The 14,716-nt window shown below is 41.5% G+C and overlaps 1 protein-coding gene and 1 long non-coding RNA gene across 11 annotated transcripts; one reads left to right on the forward strand and one right to left on the reverse strand.

Moving 5' to 3' along the window:
* The first annotated feature begins 56 nt into the window (after positions 1-56).
* LOC136242742 (uncharacterized) lies at positions 57-692 on the forward strand. Its single transcript, XR_010694635.1, has 4 exons — positions 57-128; positions 192-284; positions 344-444; positions 512-692. It is a non-coding gene; the product is annotated as an uncharacterized lncRNA (long non-coding RNA).
* On the reverse strand, positions 539-4,784 carry LOC136242740 (uncharacterized). Of its 10 annotated transcripts, XM_066034196.1 has the most exons (15): positions 4,310-4,437; positions 3,717-3,831; positions 3,381-3,437; positions 3,149-3,234; positions 3,038-3,094; positions 2,930-2,986; positions 2,219-2,292; positions 2,061-2,163; positions 1,941-2,009; positions 1,785-1,877; positions 1,625-1,725; positions 1,462-1,566; positions 1,329-1,417; positions 770-828; positions 539-706 (listed from the first exon to the last, which is right to left on the reverse strand). In XM_066034196.1, the coding sequence occupies exons 1-5, from the start codon at positions 4,406-4,408 to the stop codon at positions 3,062-3,064; spliced, it is 390 nt and encodes a 129-aa protein (XP_065890268.1). In that variant the 5' UTR covers positions 4,409-4,437; the 3' UTR covers positions 539-706; positions 770-828; positions 1,329-1,417; positions 1,462-1,566; positions 1,625-1,725; positions 1,785-1,877; positions 1,941-2,009; positions 2,061-2,163; positions 2,219-2,292; positions 2,930-2,986; positions 3,038-3,061. The 10 variants fall into 10 exon arrangements, 4 of the variants coding, with proteins under 4 accessions (XP_065890268.1, XP_065890270.1, XP_065890269.1 ...); XR_010694632.1 differs by lacking the exon at positions 4,310-4,437 and adding an exon at positions 4,483-4,784 and having other exon boundaries at positions 539-828; positions 3,766-3,831; XR_010694634.1 differs by lacking the exon at positions 4,310-4,437 and adding an exon at positions 4,483-4,783 and having other exon boundaries at positions 539-828; positions 3,397-3,437; positions 3,766-3,831.
* Between the last annotated feature and the right edge of the window lie 9,932 nt (positions 4,785-14,716).

The following is a 14,716-nucleotide window of genomic DNA, read 5'->3' on the forward strand; positions in this document are numbered from 1 at the left end:
AACACAAGGTTTGCATGACAACAGCATACTACTGTATCACATTTCCGCCATCGTAACAGGCCTACCAAATTATCATAATTGAAGCCTTACTAGAGAGCCCAGTGGGAGTGGTGGCACGGACCATAAAGGTGGGTGTGGTGATGTGTTGTTACCATCTTGGTGTGTGTTGTGAGGGCCATGTACTTCTCCAGCCTCAGAATGGCTGTGTTGTCAAGGGGATAAGTGAAGCGCTTATTGACTATAACAAAGCGTCCACCCACATGATCAAAGCTGCTGCAGAACAGGTGAGCACCAACCTAACCACATTCACACAACTATTATTGTTGCCATGGTTACACAAAAGAGCATCATCACAAACTACAATTGTGATGTTACCGTCTTAAAGAGTTCTACTTCATCAGTGAAGAAAATTAATGACACCATGGCAACCAGTGGCATGTACAAGTGAGCACGTGCTACAGTATGTAACCAGTCATGTCCATTTATCTGTCTGTCTTTCCGTCCATCACAGGACAAACCTATACCGAGTCTACTGGCATTCAAGAAACACCTCAGATCATTATTTAACACAATATTTAAATTTGAGTCAGTGTACAATACATAATATTATATTGTAAGAAATGTCATCCTTGTAAGTATAACAAAACATGCAACACAAGCACATGGATCACTTGTGCATGTCATCATTGGGATTAAATAATCCGTCCTGTACAAGATACATAAAGGTTCACTATCCGTCCATCATCATCCTTATAAACATATCAGTCACCTTAAGTTCATTAATCCACCAGTCTGTAACAGAATTTCATAGCTGGGAACTTCAATTCTCTGTTGGAAACAAGTGACAGTAAATAGAAAATTTTGGCTTAGATAGCAAGGAGGGTGCACCATTAATCATCATTGTCAAGCCGATTAACAAACCAATCTGATATGGTAGTATAATATATATATATAGGCCCTTCCTCTAACGATTTGTTCTTCGGATTCATTATAAAGTGACAGTGTGATAGTTCAATCAATTGTTGACATCACATAAACAGGAATATATATAATGCCACTGTGAGTAAACTGCAAATGTTGAATGGGGAAATTTGCATGGATAACTGCCAATCTGTGAAATTAAATTTTGTGAAACCCCACCCCCCTGTAAAACCCTGCTCTATAGCAATGGCATGCACACATTAGCAGTGACAACTAGGTGTGATGAGAACAGGTACAGTTATGTCATACTAGATATGTATATGTAAATGCCACATACATGTTGTATGTTATCACACTTAATGAACATTGTCAAATGAACGCTACACAGTTGCATTACAAGAACATACCCCACAGTCAGACGATGTACTTTTTGCAAATAAGCAAAAATACACAACAGCAATCTTTTTGTACTGGAACCAGTACTTTCTGATGATGCCTATACAGGTATTGATGATGATGTATTATTACAAATACTCTTACTATCCACTTGAGGATCTTATCTGGTGAGTGTTCTCATAGATAGTATATGTATATAACTAAGACTTGTGAAGTGTGTTTCTTGAATGTCAGTAGTCAAGATTAGTCCTGTGATGACAGACAGTTAAATGGACATGACTGGTTACATACTGTAGCATGTGCTCACTTGTACATGCCACTGGTTGCCATGGTGTCATTAGTTTTCTTCACTGATGAAGTAGAACTCTTTAAGACGGTAACATCACAATTATAGTTTGTGATGATGCTCTTTTGTGTAACCATGGCAACAATAATAGTTGTGTGAATGTGGTTAGGTTGGTGCTCACCTGTTCTGCAGCAGCTTTGATCATGTGGGTGGACACTTCGTTATAGTCAATAAACGCTTCACTTATCCCCTTGACAACACAGCCATTCTGAGGCTGGAGAAGTACATGGCCCTCACAACACACACCAAGATGGTAACAACACATCACCACACCCACCTTTATGGTCGGTGCCACCACTCCCACTGGGCTCTCTAGTAAGGCTTCAATTATGATAATTTGGTAGGCCTGTTACGATGGCGGAAATGTGATACAGTAGTATGCTGTTGTCATGCAAACCTTGTGTTGTAACAGCTATCACTATGGCAACATGTCACATAAATCAGGGTAGCTACATTTCGTGTTGGACTAGTTGAGGTGTCCACAGTAATGTTAGCCTTGCCTAACAACGGAGTGGCACAAATGATTGTGTGAAAAAATCACACAACTTATCATACCAGTATCTCTGAAGTTGTCATCATGGTGATAGTGCCATACAATTCATCTCATTATGAAATACCACAGTCAACACCTGTGACAAGATCACATGACCTCACAAGATAATACACAAGTAACGGTTCCCACATATCACCTTTATTTTGTACCATGCGATTTGTCACAGCAGTTGCAACAGTATTGATATGCTGCACAAAATGATTTGCTAGACAATGGCTTTGTTAGCTTATAGTATAGTTGAAAACACCCACAAAAAAATTCTTTTTATCATAGCCTTCCCAAATAGCACTACTAACAAACCAACTGCTGCCACAATAAACATATCATAGGAGTGGTCATCAATACAGTACATGAGTTTTCATGTCCCAACAACGGACCAAGTTAGACACCAATTGGGACCTATTACTTGACACGGACTGTATATTGAGGTGGTGTTATAAATGGGGTCATGAAGTACATCTCAGTTGTGTTTGGGACCTATATACTTGACAAGGTCACTATATTGAAGTGGTCTTACAACTCTTGGCCTAGTGACATGACCGTAATTGTCATAGTGGGTTCACTCATTATATTACAGCCACACAACATCCAAAACACTACAGCAGAACCCCTCTATACAAGATATGCGTGAGACTAATTATACTTTATAGTTTACACCAGCACAAAGGAAGAGAAGCTCCACTGTATCACACAGAAATGATAAGATCACGCACCTCTTTTTGTTGTCTAATTCAAGTCATCATCTGTTGTACCTGACTAGCTCTCACTTCCTAACAACCAATCAGAATAGCTCGAAGTTTAAAGACGTCAATGCTAATTACCATTTTCTTTTGAGCTTCTTCCAGTTATTGTAGCAGATGGATCTTGTCTTCTAGCTCCTGTGATGATGTCATATAAGCTCATGTGATGTCACATGACAACAGAGTACACACCTTCTTATCTGTGTCCCCTTGTGTGATGACCACTTTCACTGCTGTCTGTTGTTTGTGCACCTCTCCCTCCTCACATACAGTGTAGCCTTGTGGTAAACAAAGTGTGACTTGCATAACGTAACCACCCACTTAAAAAGTCCACAAATTTTGACCCAAAATCAATGTCCGTTTGCCATACACTACACTGTAGTGAGACCAACCAAGTTAAGTCACAATAACAGATTATACTCACTGGCTTCTTCACTTACTAACTTGCTACTTCTTCTTGTTCCTTCAGTGACACATTCCCCTGTACAACGACAACAACAAAAACAACTTCACACCGCTACAAGTCTCAAGAAATGTTCCACCAACTAGTAACAGCTTTACTACTCCCCCCCTAATGACTATTTACACATTAGGGTTATCGGTAGCAGGATGCTCTGGGAGCAACAATGTTTTTGAGATTAGCAAGTTGTTTTGCAACATTGTAGAAAACCACTAAATACTATCTCTGTCTCGCATGACTATCATCAGTCTAACCCCACCCCCTTACACTGCAAGGTTAAGCTCAGCTATTTGGTGATACCTGTCTCGTTCCTTAGCTCCTCTTTCAGCTGTGTCATCAGGATGCCTACCTTGAAGCAGGTCTTTGCCTTCAGTTCCAGTGTCTCCTGAGTAATCTGCTCTATATCAGTGAATCCCTGTGACAATTTGAAACAATGAGCAATATTAACACACATTGTGTCATCAAATATGCCAACCACATAACAATTATTCAAATACGTGATTAGCAGCACCACTCTAACATACAGTAATACAAGCATAGACATGCCCAGGGCTATGATGCATGACCAATCTCCTTTAGTAAACATAAAGCTTCACCACAGCAGCACTATAGTATCGGATTACAATGGAATAATGGTATAATTATGTTATAGCTCCCAACGGAACTGCTTCTAGAACACCTACTACTGAAACTAGTACTGCATGTGCACACTAAAAGGATTAGAAAATGGCAAGCCATAGATTATATATTCCCTAGGTGGAGAATATATAATCTATGCCTGAACAATGTGACTTCCATAAAACAAACAAAATTTAACGGTAAATTCACAAAATGTAAAAATTTTCTAACTCAGAAGTGGGCCCACAAAAAGGAGTGCTTCCCTGCCAGTTCACCTGAGTAAATGATGCAAACTTAGCTGTGCTTTTTGTGGGGTCACCAAACTGAACCCTCGAGTCCTCGACTGAACTGGACACGTACTGAATGACTGACATATCAAATGAAGATAGCTACTCGTGTAGTCTCAGGAAATCCAACTAACCAACAATTGCAGTTTACACTATCATACCATATAGCCGGATATATTCGGTGTTCACTATTTCATGTTCTTATAGCCTTCATTTCCTCCACTCCCAGCAAGTTCAGCGGTGAGCCCATGGCGAATCTGTTTCAGTCATCTCGTGTGTTGTGAGATGGCAAAGGAAATCTTCACCTAGTAAAACTAGCTGCCTGTATAATTCGCCCCTTGACTTCGCTACATCACTTGAGAAGGAGAACCCCCAGGAACCCATGCCAGCTGGGTTGATTCAAGGGTTTTGTCCCCGAGATTCACCAACCCCCTGAGTAATGTGACTTTACGTAAAACAAACAAAAACGGTAAGTTCACCAAATGAGAAAAAGTTTTTAAGTCAGAAGTGGGCCCAAAAAAAAAAAATTGGCGCGTTTCGGGGGCATGCATAAAAGGCGTAATAACCCACGACATGTGATAGACACCTCAGATTCCGAACCAGATTTGGAAAGAGCAGTGAATAGCGATTAAGATGAGCTATACTATAGCAGAAGGAACTTAATAAGTGGAAATTTAAACGCATCATTTTAAGGCTGAAAATCACTTGCATTTTTTTTTTAACCAGGCGCACGCCCACAGCCGGCCGAAGGCCGGCTGTGGACGTGCGCCTGGTTTACTGAAATTGTTTTCGTAAAAGTGTGTGTGTGTGTACCTATCTACCTATGTTTGTCCGTACGCACCCACGTGAGCAAAATCGTTTATAACGATAAAAGCAGCTTTTACGTAAGAAGTAAAAGTGAAATGAAGTCTGTATTAAACTTCTGCACAGGTGAACTTTGCTCTGAGGTGGTTTCTTTTCTGCGGACTGAAATACGGGTGTGGTGATTTTCCTCAGACTACCTTCCCCTTGAGGTTTTCAGGCATTTAGCAACTGAAAAACAACGGTGCAGGCCTCGTACACTGCCAGGAATAGCCTATCGCTTCGAGTTGAAAGGGGGCGTATCCCTTACGTACGCGAACGAAAATGAAGAGCAGCTTTGAGGCTTTGTCGAGAGAATTTGTGGGAAAAAACACGTTAGTCACACTATAAAACAGTTTAGAAGATAGCTTTGTGCGTAATATGTTGGTAAAAGCGGTTTATTTAACAAACGCTTCCTTAGCAGTGCATAGCAACGTATTACGAATATTTCATGAATTACGAAAAATAGCTAATTATATTATTGCACCATATATTATTACGTATATTATCTATGATTGCACAACCCAAACTACCCTATTGTAAAGTAGTAATACATAGTTGGTTAATTCATAGTAGTATATACTGTCTATGGTTATTCCAGATGAGTTAGCTAGCTGCATGGCACCTGGTTTTTAGAAGTAGCACAACATCAACTTGTTCTATGGCAAATTGAATGGAGGATATTTGGAAGGGAACGCTCTGAGCTATTTCGACGTCTTGACAACCATTAACCTCCACTACATTAGTGTTATGATGAAACAAAAGCACTGTGAATTAGTTCTGCAGGTTAGTTTGCAAAAATTATGTGATTAAACCAAATTATGTCAGTGCCATGTAGTAAACTTCTTCATATGTATAGCTTAGAGAGTTTAAATCACACTCAGGTCTCACATCAATCCGAGAACTTAGATCACACGAACACTATAATTCACTTGAATCAAAATCACTCACATCACTAAAAGCACTCAGGTCCGAAGCTTCAGTAGAACTTGGTTCCTGCAATATTATGACATGCACATGTAAAGTTTCCACGGACCTTTCTGCATTGTATTCTTTTATGATAGTGGATAGCTAGCACTGAAATGGAACACTTACCTGTACTCATCAGACAATGAGAAAAGGAGTTCATCATGGTCGGCATTTCTTTCTCCTTCTCGTCATCAGTCTCAACCGTGGTTTCAACTCTAATGGGATTTGATTTATTTATTTATTGTTACTGGGCAGATGGCAATTGCCGATGTGCCCAGGGGGCGATCAACACCCCAAAGAAATCACACATGCACATAGGATATACAGCAAACCATTAGATAGACAATCAATTTTGACTGTTTAACCAGTGATCTTATCAAGCGAGCCTCCCTTAACACCCATGGTGCAGCTGGTCTATCTGGTGTTGATGCTTATACCAGGAGGCGCATGTGTACTTCATTTGGAGAGGCATCTGTTGAGTTGTGTGATGCTCTTGCCTCTGTTGGTCGCTACCTTTCTACATCTGTTGTTGAATCTGCAATTCTGATGCCTTTTGTAGCTATACCACTTGATAAACGACCTGGAGTGCATCCTATTGGTATAGGAGATGTGCCACGTAGGATTATTGCTAAGTCCATTCTTTATGCTATTGGAGATGATATTGCGTTGGCTGCTGGTCCATTGCAAACTTGTGCAGGGCAGTCTGCTGGCTCTGAAGCTGCAGTCCATGCCATGAGGGCTATGTTTGATGACAGTGATTGTGAAGCTGCTCTGTTGGTGGATGCCACTAACGCTTTTAACTGTGTGAACCGCCAGGCTGCCCTCCACAACATTTCCATTCTATGTCCAGCACTTTCTACCATCCTTAATAACACTTATGCTGAACCTGTTCATCTCTTTGTTGTTGGTGAAGGTGAAATACCATCATGCGAGGGAACGACTCAAGGTGACCCCCTTGCCATGGCGATGTATGCCCTGGCTGTAGTTCCTTTGATTCGACAGCTCCGTACAGCGGTTCCTGAAGCTAAGCAGGTGTAGTTTGCAGATGATGCCACTGCAGTTGGAACATTACAAGCCTTGATGTCTTGGTGGCAGCTACTGTCCTCCTTGGGGCCAGACTATGGATATTTTCCAAATACTTTGAAAACTGTATTGATTGTGAAGCCTCATCTATTACCTGTTGCAAATTCCATATTTGGTGGTACCAATGTTCAGATTACCGATCAAGGCCAGCGCCATCTTGGTGCTGCACTGGGTTCTCATGACTTTGCAGAGGAATATGTATCTAAGAAGGTTTGTACTTGGACTGCTGAAGTGTTTAGTATTGCTGCAAATCGCCCACATGCAGCCTATTGTGCTTTCGCACATGGGGTGATAGGTAGGTGGGTGTATATCATGAGAACCATTCCTGATGTTGGCCCCCTGTTCCAACCACTTGAAGATGCCATTCGTTTAAAGTTCATTCCTTCATTGACTGGCCACAGTGCCTGTTCTGCTCTGGAGCGGGAAGTTCTTCCTTTACCCTGTCGTCTGGGTGGCCTTGGCATAGTAAACCCCTATACACATAGCAGGTTCCCAGTTTACTGCATCTACCAAGATTACAGCTTCTCTTCAATCTCTTATCCTTGGCCAGGCTGTACAAGCACCATTACCTGATGTCCACTTCATAAAGGCTCAGGTTCATCAAGATCGTCGCTGTGCTTCCAAGGTATGAGCATCAGAGATCCGATCTGATATTTCTGCCCAATTCCAGCGGGTGACGGATTTGAACAGTGAACCAGGTGCTTCTTCCTGGTTAACAGCACTACCTTTAGCTGAGCAGGGATTCCATCTGTCTAAAAAAGAATTTTGGGATGCCCTGCATTTGAGATACGACTGGAAGCTTGAGAATATACCAAGTCATTGTGTTTGTGGGGCCATGTTTTCCCCAGACCATGCAATGATATGCAAACATGGTGGTCTCACTTTCATTCACCACAATGATCCTCGAAATATCACTACTGAATGGCTTTCTAAGGTTTGTTATGATGTGGCCATTGAACCTCCTCTACAACCACTTACTGGGGAAAGTATTGAGCCAAGGTCTGCAAACTGACAGGATGAAGCTAGGGCTGATATTCATGCTAGGGGATTCTGGGGGCAGCGACAAAGTGCCTTTTTTGATGTAAGGGTCTTTCACCCTAACGCACGGAATTACTGCCAATCCAGTATCCCATCACTGTATCGGCACCACGAACTACAGAAGCGAGAATATGGAGACCGCATTAGAAAGGTAGAGCAGGCTTCTTTTACCCCCCTTGTTTTTACTACTACTGGGGGTATGGGAAAAGAGGCAGTAGTTTTCTATAGACGTCTGGCTGACCTACTGTCCTGCCGAAGTTCAACTACATATAGCCGTACTCTGGCCTGGATGAGGTGCACAGTCTTTTTCACTGTTGCGCTCTGCGACAGTGTGCATTCATGGTAGCAGGTCCATCTCACTTCGATCAGCTGATGTCTCTTCAGAGATGGGCCGCTTTAATGGGCACAGGGACTACTGAGTCCAATCTGTTTTATCCTCTAACAGTTGTCCAGCACATGCCAACTGGTGCTGGGGGTGGTGGCAAGGGCAGACCATCTAGCCCGGGAAAAATTAGATAGACAATAAGTAATTAGTAAATGTATCTATGTTTTCTGATTCTATGACAGATACTGGCAAGCTGTTCCAATCTTTGATTGTTCTTGGAAAAAAAGAATGTTGATGACAAACTAGTCTCTTGCAAACTCGATACTGCTTCTTCGCTGGGTATTTCTTCTCGAAATCTGGCTTCCAATTCGTCCTCCTCCACTGTTCTGTGAGTTTTCCCTCGTGCTTCAGGCGAGGCATGTGAGGCTCCTTAGCAGTGTCTCGACAGAGATAATAGAGGGCTTCTATTATCTCTGGTCTCGGCGACAACCTCTCTCCTGGATCCGATGTAGTCTCGTGCCCAGACCACTTTTTTCTTTTTGTGTGGGGGCGGAGATAAAAAGCACGAGACTAGATCCGATGTTACGGAACGTTGATAGAAGAAACCTGACTATGCGCTGGGAAACAGCCAGTGTAATATTAAGTTGCTTTAGCAATATTCGTAACAGTCTGCGAACTAACGCCATAACTTATCACTTGTACAGTAAGGTAATTCCGGACACTCCTTAGTAAAATCGCTCTAACACTGCACTCACAACGAGTTAAGACGAACTCTAGGAATCGTTCAAAAGCCTATCTCATGGTGCATCTGCAGTACAAATTTCGTTTCGATACAATCAACTGCTGAGGAGCAGTGGCGTAACTAAACCCCTGGCCTAGGCCTGGGTGTCACGGTCAGCAATCAAGTCACGCCCACGGAATTAGCAATAGAATAGTAGAAAAAGACTATTTCACCGAATAGTCGTTGACAACAAACAATTTTGGCTGCAAAACAGCAATATAGTAAAATCATAGATAATAATCATTTCAAACCACCAGGTTATCTGTATAAGCGCTAAGCGCCTCTAGAAATAATTATCGTTTCGATAATTCCATTACTGTAATAGCCATAGGCGGCGGAAAGGGGGGGGGGGCTAGGGGGCTAAAGCCCCCCCTCGGTCTGCTGAGGGGGGCTTAGCCCCCCCTCAGAATGATATCACACCGAAATTATCTTTCTTGGAGTGGGGCTGAAAACCGTGATAAAGATCGAGATACTCTAATAGAGCAGTCACTCTAATGAAGTAGTCAGTGTGTAGCGAGCTATGTAAGGATTTTTATGTTGTTTATCAGCTAGAAATGGTAGCTGGTGAGGTGGAAAGCTCTTGTCAGTTGGTTGTGACCTTTTTTTTTTTTTTGGTCTCACCTTACCAAACTATAGAAATAAGTCTGGGTCAGCCCAGCCCAGCCCCCCCCTCATATCAACTACTTCCTCCGCCGCTGGTAATAGCTTTACTAGTGAATACAACTTCACCTTATTGCACTGGGTCCTGGTGTCCGTACAATTCTAATTACGCCACTGCTGAGGAGTTATGAGCCAAAATTTAACAGCGTGTAAAAATGCAACATGCGGCTAATTCCGGACACTTCGAACCTCGCTTCGAACAACAAATAGCGCCTTCCACAGGTTATACCAATCCTCTTTGAAGTATGGAGACTAAAGTGCCACTCATCTGCAGCTTATAAATAAAGTAGAAAGTTCATACCCTTTGGGAGAAAGCAACAGTGCGTATCTTTGTTTGCCCTTGTAGTACCTGCTCCAAGTCTCCTCGCCCACCAAACTTCAGCAGTAATTAATCTTTTTTTTTTTCTTCTTCTTCTTGCTCTCTCTTAAAATAAGTACTTAGCTATATAAGTAAGTTTATTATTAAATACACATGTAAGTTTTAAAATTATAGGATAGTTCAACTATATACCAAATGTAAATGTATGTAATAACCTTAGCCAGCTAACTTAATTTGATTGTAATTTTATACATTCAATTGTAATTGTAAGTTGTACGTATACTTTTTCTGGCTGTGGACACCAGTTGCCCACAGACCATTAATGCAGGCCTTGCCTGCATTAAAAAGCAGTTAAAATAAAAAAAAAAATAAAAAAAAAAATTTTAAGAAGTTTATGTAATTCGCGAATATTTTCTTTGTATTTCAACCGAGCAACTGCTGAAAAATTGACTGCCACTCCGCCTGTGCTGCATGGGTTCTCATGATTTTTAGTATGCAATTAGCCGAGAGTATGATCTTCATGTAAACATTTGTGGGCCATAGGACACTGCATTAGCATACCACATTATAGGCCCAGGGATTCTACCATTGTTGAGAACGATTTAAGTGTCTGGAATTAGCCGCTGTCCGGAACTACCCGCACTTACCTTAACTAAACAGACGCGTCTGTCACGTGCACTATACAGCATTCGTGATACCATAGCAACAAGGAAACGTGCGTCCATGAAGTGTCAGGTCTTACTCATAATAATAGTAACGTAAAATAACTAGCATAGATTGTTAAGCTTTTTTCAATTTTAATCTACACAAGCTTCCTTGTTGCCATGGTATCACGAACGCTATATAGTACACGTGACAGACGCGTCTGTTTAGTTACTGTACAAGTGACATAGCGTTTGTTCGCAGACTGTTACGAGTATTGGTAAAGCGACTTAATACTACACTGGCTGTTGCCCAGCGCATAGTCAGGTTTCTTCTATCAACGTTTCGTCATGTTGTGTCCCTCATGCGTATTTTGCCCATACGCGTATACTCGTACGGGGTGCCTGTACGCGTATGGGATGCCCATACGCGTATGGGATGCCCATACGCGTATGGGACGATGTTTTGAAATAGGTTCCATCTTACTATGCACGCCTAGATCTTGTCCAAATAGCTTTGTTGCACTACAAAATCACTGTTATCTAGCTGTAACCATAGATAATACACTCCCCCTGGATATGAAACTAATCACGTGCGCGCATGGGTACAATAGAATGTTTGTGGTTCCACCCTAGTTTCGCGTCTCTAAAAATGCGACAGGTAGTAGGAGCTAGTTTACAGTGGTGAACTCTTTTAAGTGTTGAGGTTCATTAGTAGAAGCCATTCAGTGAATTATGCGCTACCGGAACCCTCGGTTGACAGATTGGTTACTGAGTTTACTTCTTGGTCTATATAATTGTGTACGCGTTTTCAGCCTAACCATTCATAGTACCGCACTACTGCCATGTAAAATGGTGTTTCTGTATGGAGTTGCGTGTCACGAAGTAGGTTTGAACGTTTAAAGCCGGTTTTTTAAAGTTCGACACAATGATGTTTATGTACGCGTTTTTTCAGTGTGTATTCAACCCTGAGCTTTGAATTTTTATCATTTAATCCTTACATTATGAAGTGTGTTATGAAACCCAAATCTTTGCTGCAGCATGTTTGTGCGTACCAATTGACATTATGCACTGGGACGTCAGCTGCCATTTTACGAAGGGGCGCGAAACTAGGGTGGGACAGGTGGCGCTTATTAGTTTCATATCCAGGGGGGGTATATTATCTATGCTGTAACTGAATGAATTGGCTAGACGATAAATGATTTTAGAGGCGCTTAATTCGCTATCGACAGCTTCAATGGGTTGACATGGCGTGGAGAGAAAAATGACTTATAGTTTTACTGGAACTTGCATGAAGGTGTAGTACACAGTCTATTGTATGTGAATAAAACAGTAAAGCTAGCTATAGCATGATATCAAGTTTAATATAATATTTATTCTTAATGCAAAACTAACTTATAGATAAAGCAGCTGGTATCCTGAATCCTGATTTGAACTATCAGCACTTAGAAGAGTTAAAATTGCAAAGGTGCAACAAATGCAGGAGTGTATAGCTAATGTATATAGCTAGCTATTCTGGAACATGTGGGGGACACCCCGAAAGGTGTACTGGGAACATCCTTTTTAACAGTGTGGGTCATAAACAACATTATAACTAGAGAAAATTACTTCATTGCATGGGGCAATTAAGTAATATGTAGCATCACCGATAGCAACTGCTGAGCAACAATACCTCAAGGAGCCATCCAAGCAGGAAGTGAAGTGGCTATCCAGTCAACAATCGAACATGCTCCTAGCAACCACTCACCCATGTGGCCTTTGCCACACATGCATAGGGCCGGGGCTGATCCAGGGAGTGGATGGGGTGGCTAGGCACCCACCTTGCTTGGCCTGTGAATTGCATAGGCATGCCTTTACTTCCTGCCAAAAAATAATAAAATACTGTGGCTATGCATTTACATACTAGTTTCATACCATTGACAGCATGTAGAGGAGAAGTGAGTCTATATAGCATAGGCAGTTGGTAGTAAGAATAGTTAAACAAATCCTAGACTTAAAAGATTTTCTTCTATAGTTTTAATCTCAGGAAGGTAGATATTCAAAAATTGGGAAGAATGCCCTTTTATTCCTAGCAGGGCATGCTGTGCAGTATGCTAGCCTACAGTGTACTAAGAGTACACTGTGACTCATCATGTGTTTATCTAGACTGTAAGTCGTACACCAGCCATGGATATAGTCAGTAGCTATCACCACCCTCATTATCTGATACATTGATCATGCTCGAGTCCTACTAAAACTCACTTTCATTTTGTCCATGTATATATTATGTATAGAAGAAGAAACCATCATTAATAATTGTTGAGAAAACACGAATGACTGATTACAAACAAATTATATTATATTGTGTACAAGAGAATGTGTCCTCGGACAACATGCGACCACATGTCTGACCAACAGTGGACAGCAGTGGGCATGGCAAGGAAAAAAATTAAATTACAAAACTAAAGTTACAGGTTATATTATATACAGAATTAAAAGCAGTCTGGGTTGATTATATATTTTATGTAGATTCTACACTTCTATTCTCTCAGCTTGAACTTGGACCAGCCACCTCCCTTCATAATATTATGAACTCTTGATAATATATATTTCTGTATCAGTGCCTGATACATGCTCTCTCTATAATTTTAACACCTCTCTTTTGATCTCTTTGCTGCTCGCTTTACTGAGCTTATTTGCCGCCACAAGTGCTGATGCATGCAATCCTATAGTGTTTGCTAGCAGTATAGTTTATGACCTGAGAGTATCACCTGAGAGTATCGAGTCCCGCTTGAATGCCGTGATGGATGATAAAATTTCCGTGGAAAGGGTTCGGAGAGTAATTTACTATTTGCTATTTATCTATTATACTGGACAGGCAGACTGACATGCCCATCGCTACTCCATTAAGAACAATTAGTAATTATAGATTATAGAATTAATACTCAAATTGAGTTTGTACATTGCAAATAAATAAATAAGTAAATATTTTACTGGACAGGCAGAATGATGCCTGATTTGTTCAAGGGACTCGTGACTAGCTAGCCCAAAAGGTTGCTAGACTACTCAAGAAGTTCATCCGATTTAATCAACATATGCATGCTCCACATGATTTGAATGGTGAAGGCCAGATATATGATTCATGCAGCACATAGCAGCTTATAGCATGGAGAAGAAACGTGGGCGAAGTACTATGAGGCAAACAAATAGCTAGCTAGCTAGCTACAAATAAGCGCGACAGCAGTGTGCTAGCTATGTAATTTCTACATAGTATATGCCAGTAGGTAGTACAGCCAAAACAAAGGTATATTTAATGAAACTGAACTGCAAAAGCTACGTATTTGTAAACCCAGTTGAATCTATGCAAGCAACGCTAAGCGCCTCAGAATTAAATTATATCGTCCCGTACGCGTACGGGGCCCTATACGCGTACGGGATGCCCATACGCGTATGGAACAGGGAAAATGCCCATACGCGTACGGGATATCCCATACGCGTATGGGACAAAATACGCGTACGGGATGCAACAGTCACATCCGATCCAGGAGGGAGATGTGGAGCGTCGCCGAGACACTACTAAGGAGCCTTATTCCGGAAGTAGTAGAAGGGAGCACCCACAGAACGGTGGAGGAGCGGGACGAATTGGAAGTAACCAGCAACACATTTGGAGAAGAGATAAGCACCAAAGGAGGAATGGAAAGTTTGTCATCAAATCCCATCGGAGTTGATCATGGCGAGAAGGACGTGACTGTGATGAGCT

The sequence above is a fragment of the Dysidea avara genome, chromosome 13 (genome assembly GCF_963678975.1).
Source record: "Dysidea avara chromosome 13, odDysAvar1.4, whole genome shotgun sequence".
NCBI lineage: Eukaryota > Metazoa > Porifera > Demospongiae > Dictyoceratida > Dysideidae > Dysidea > Dysidea avara.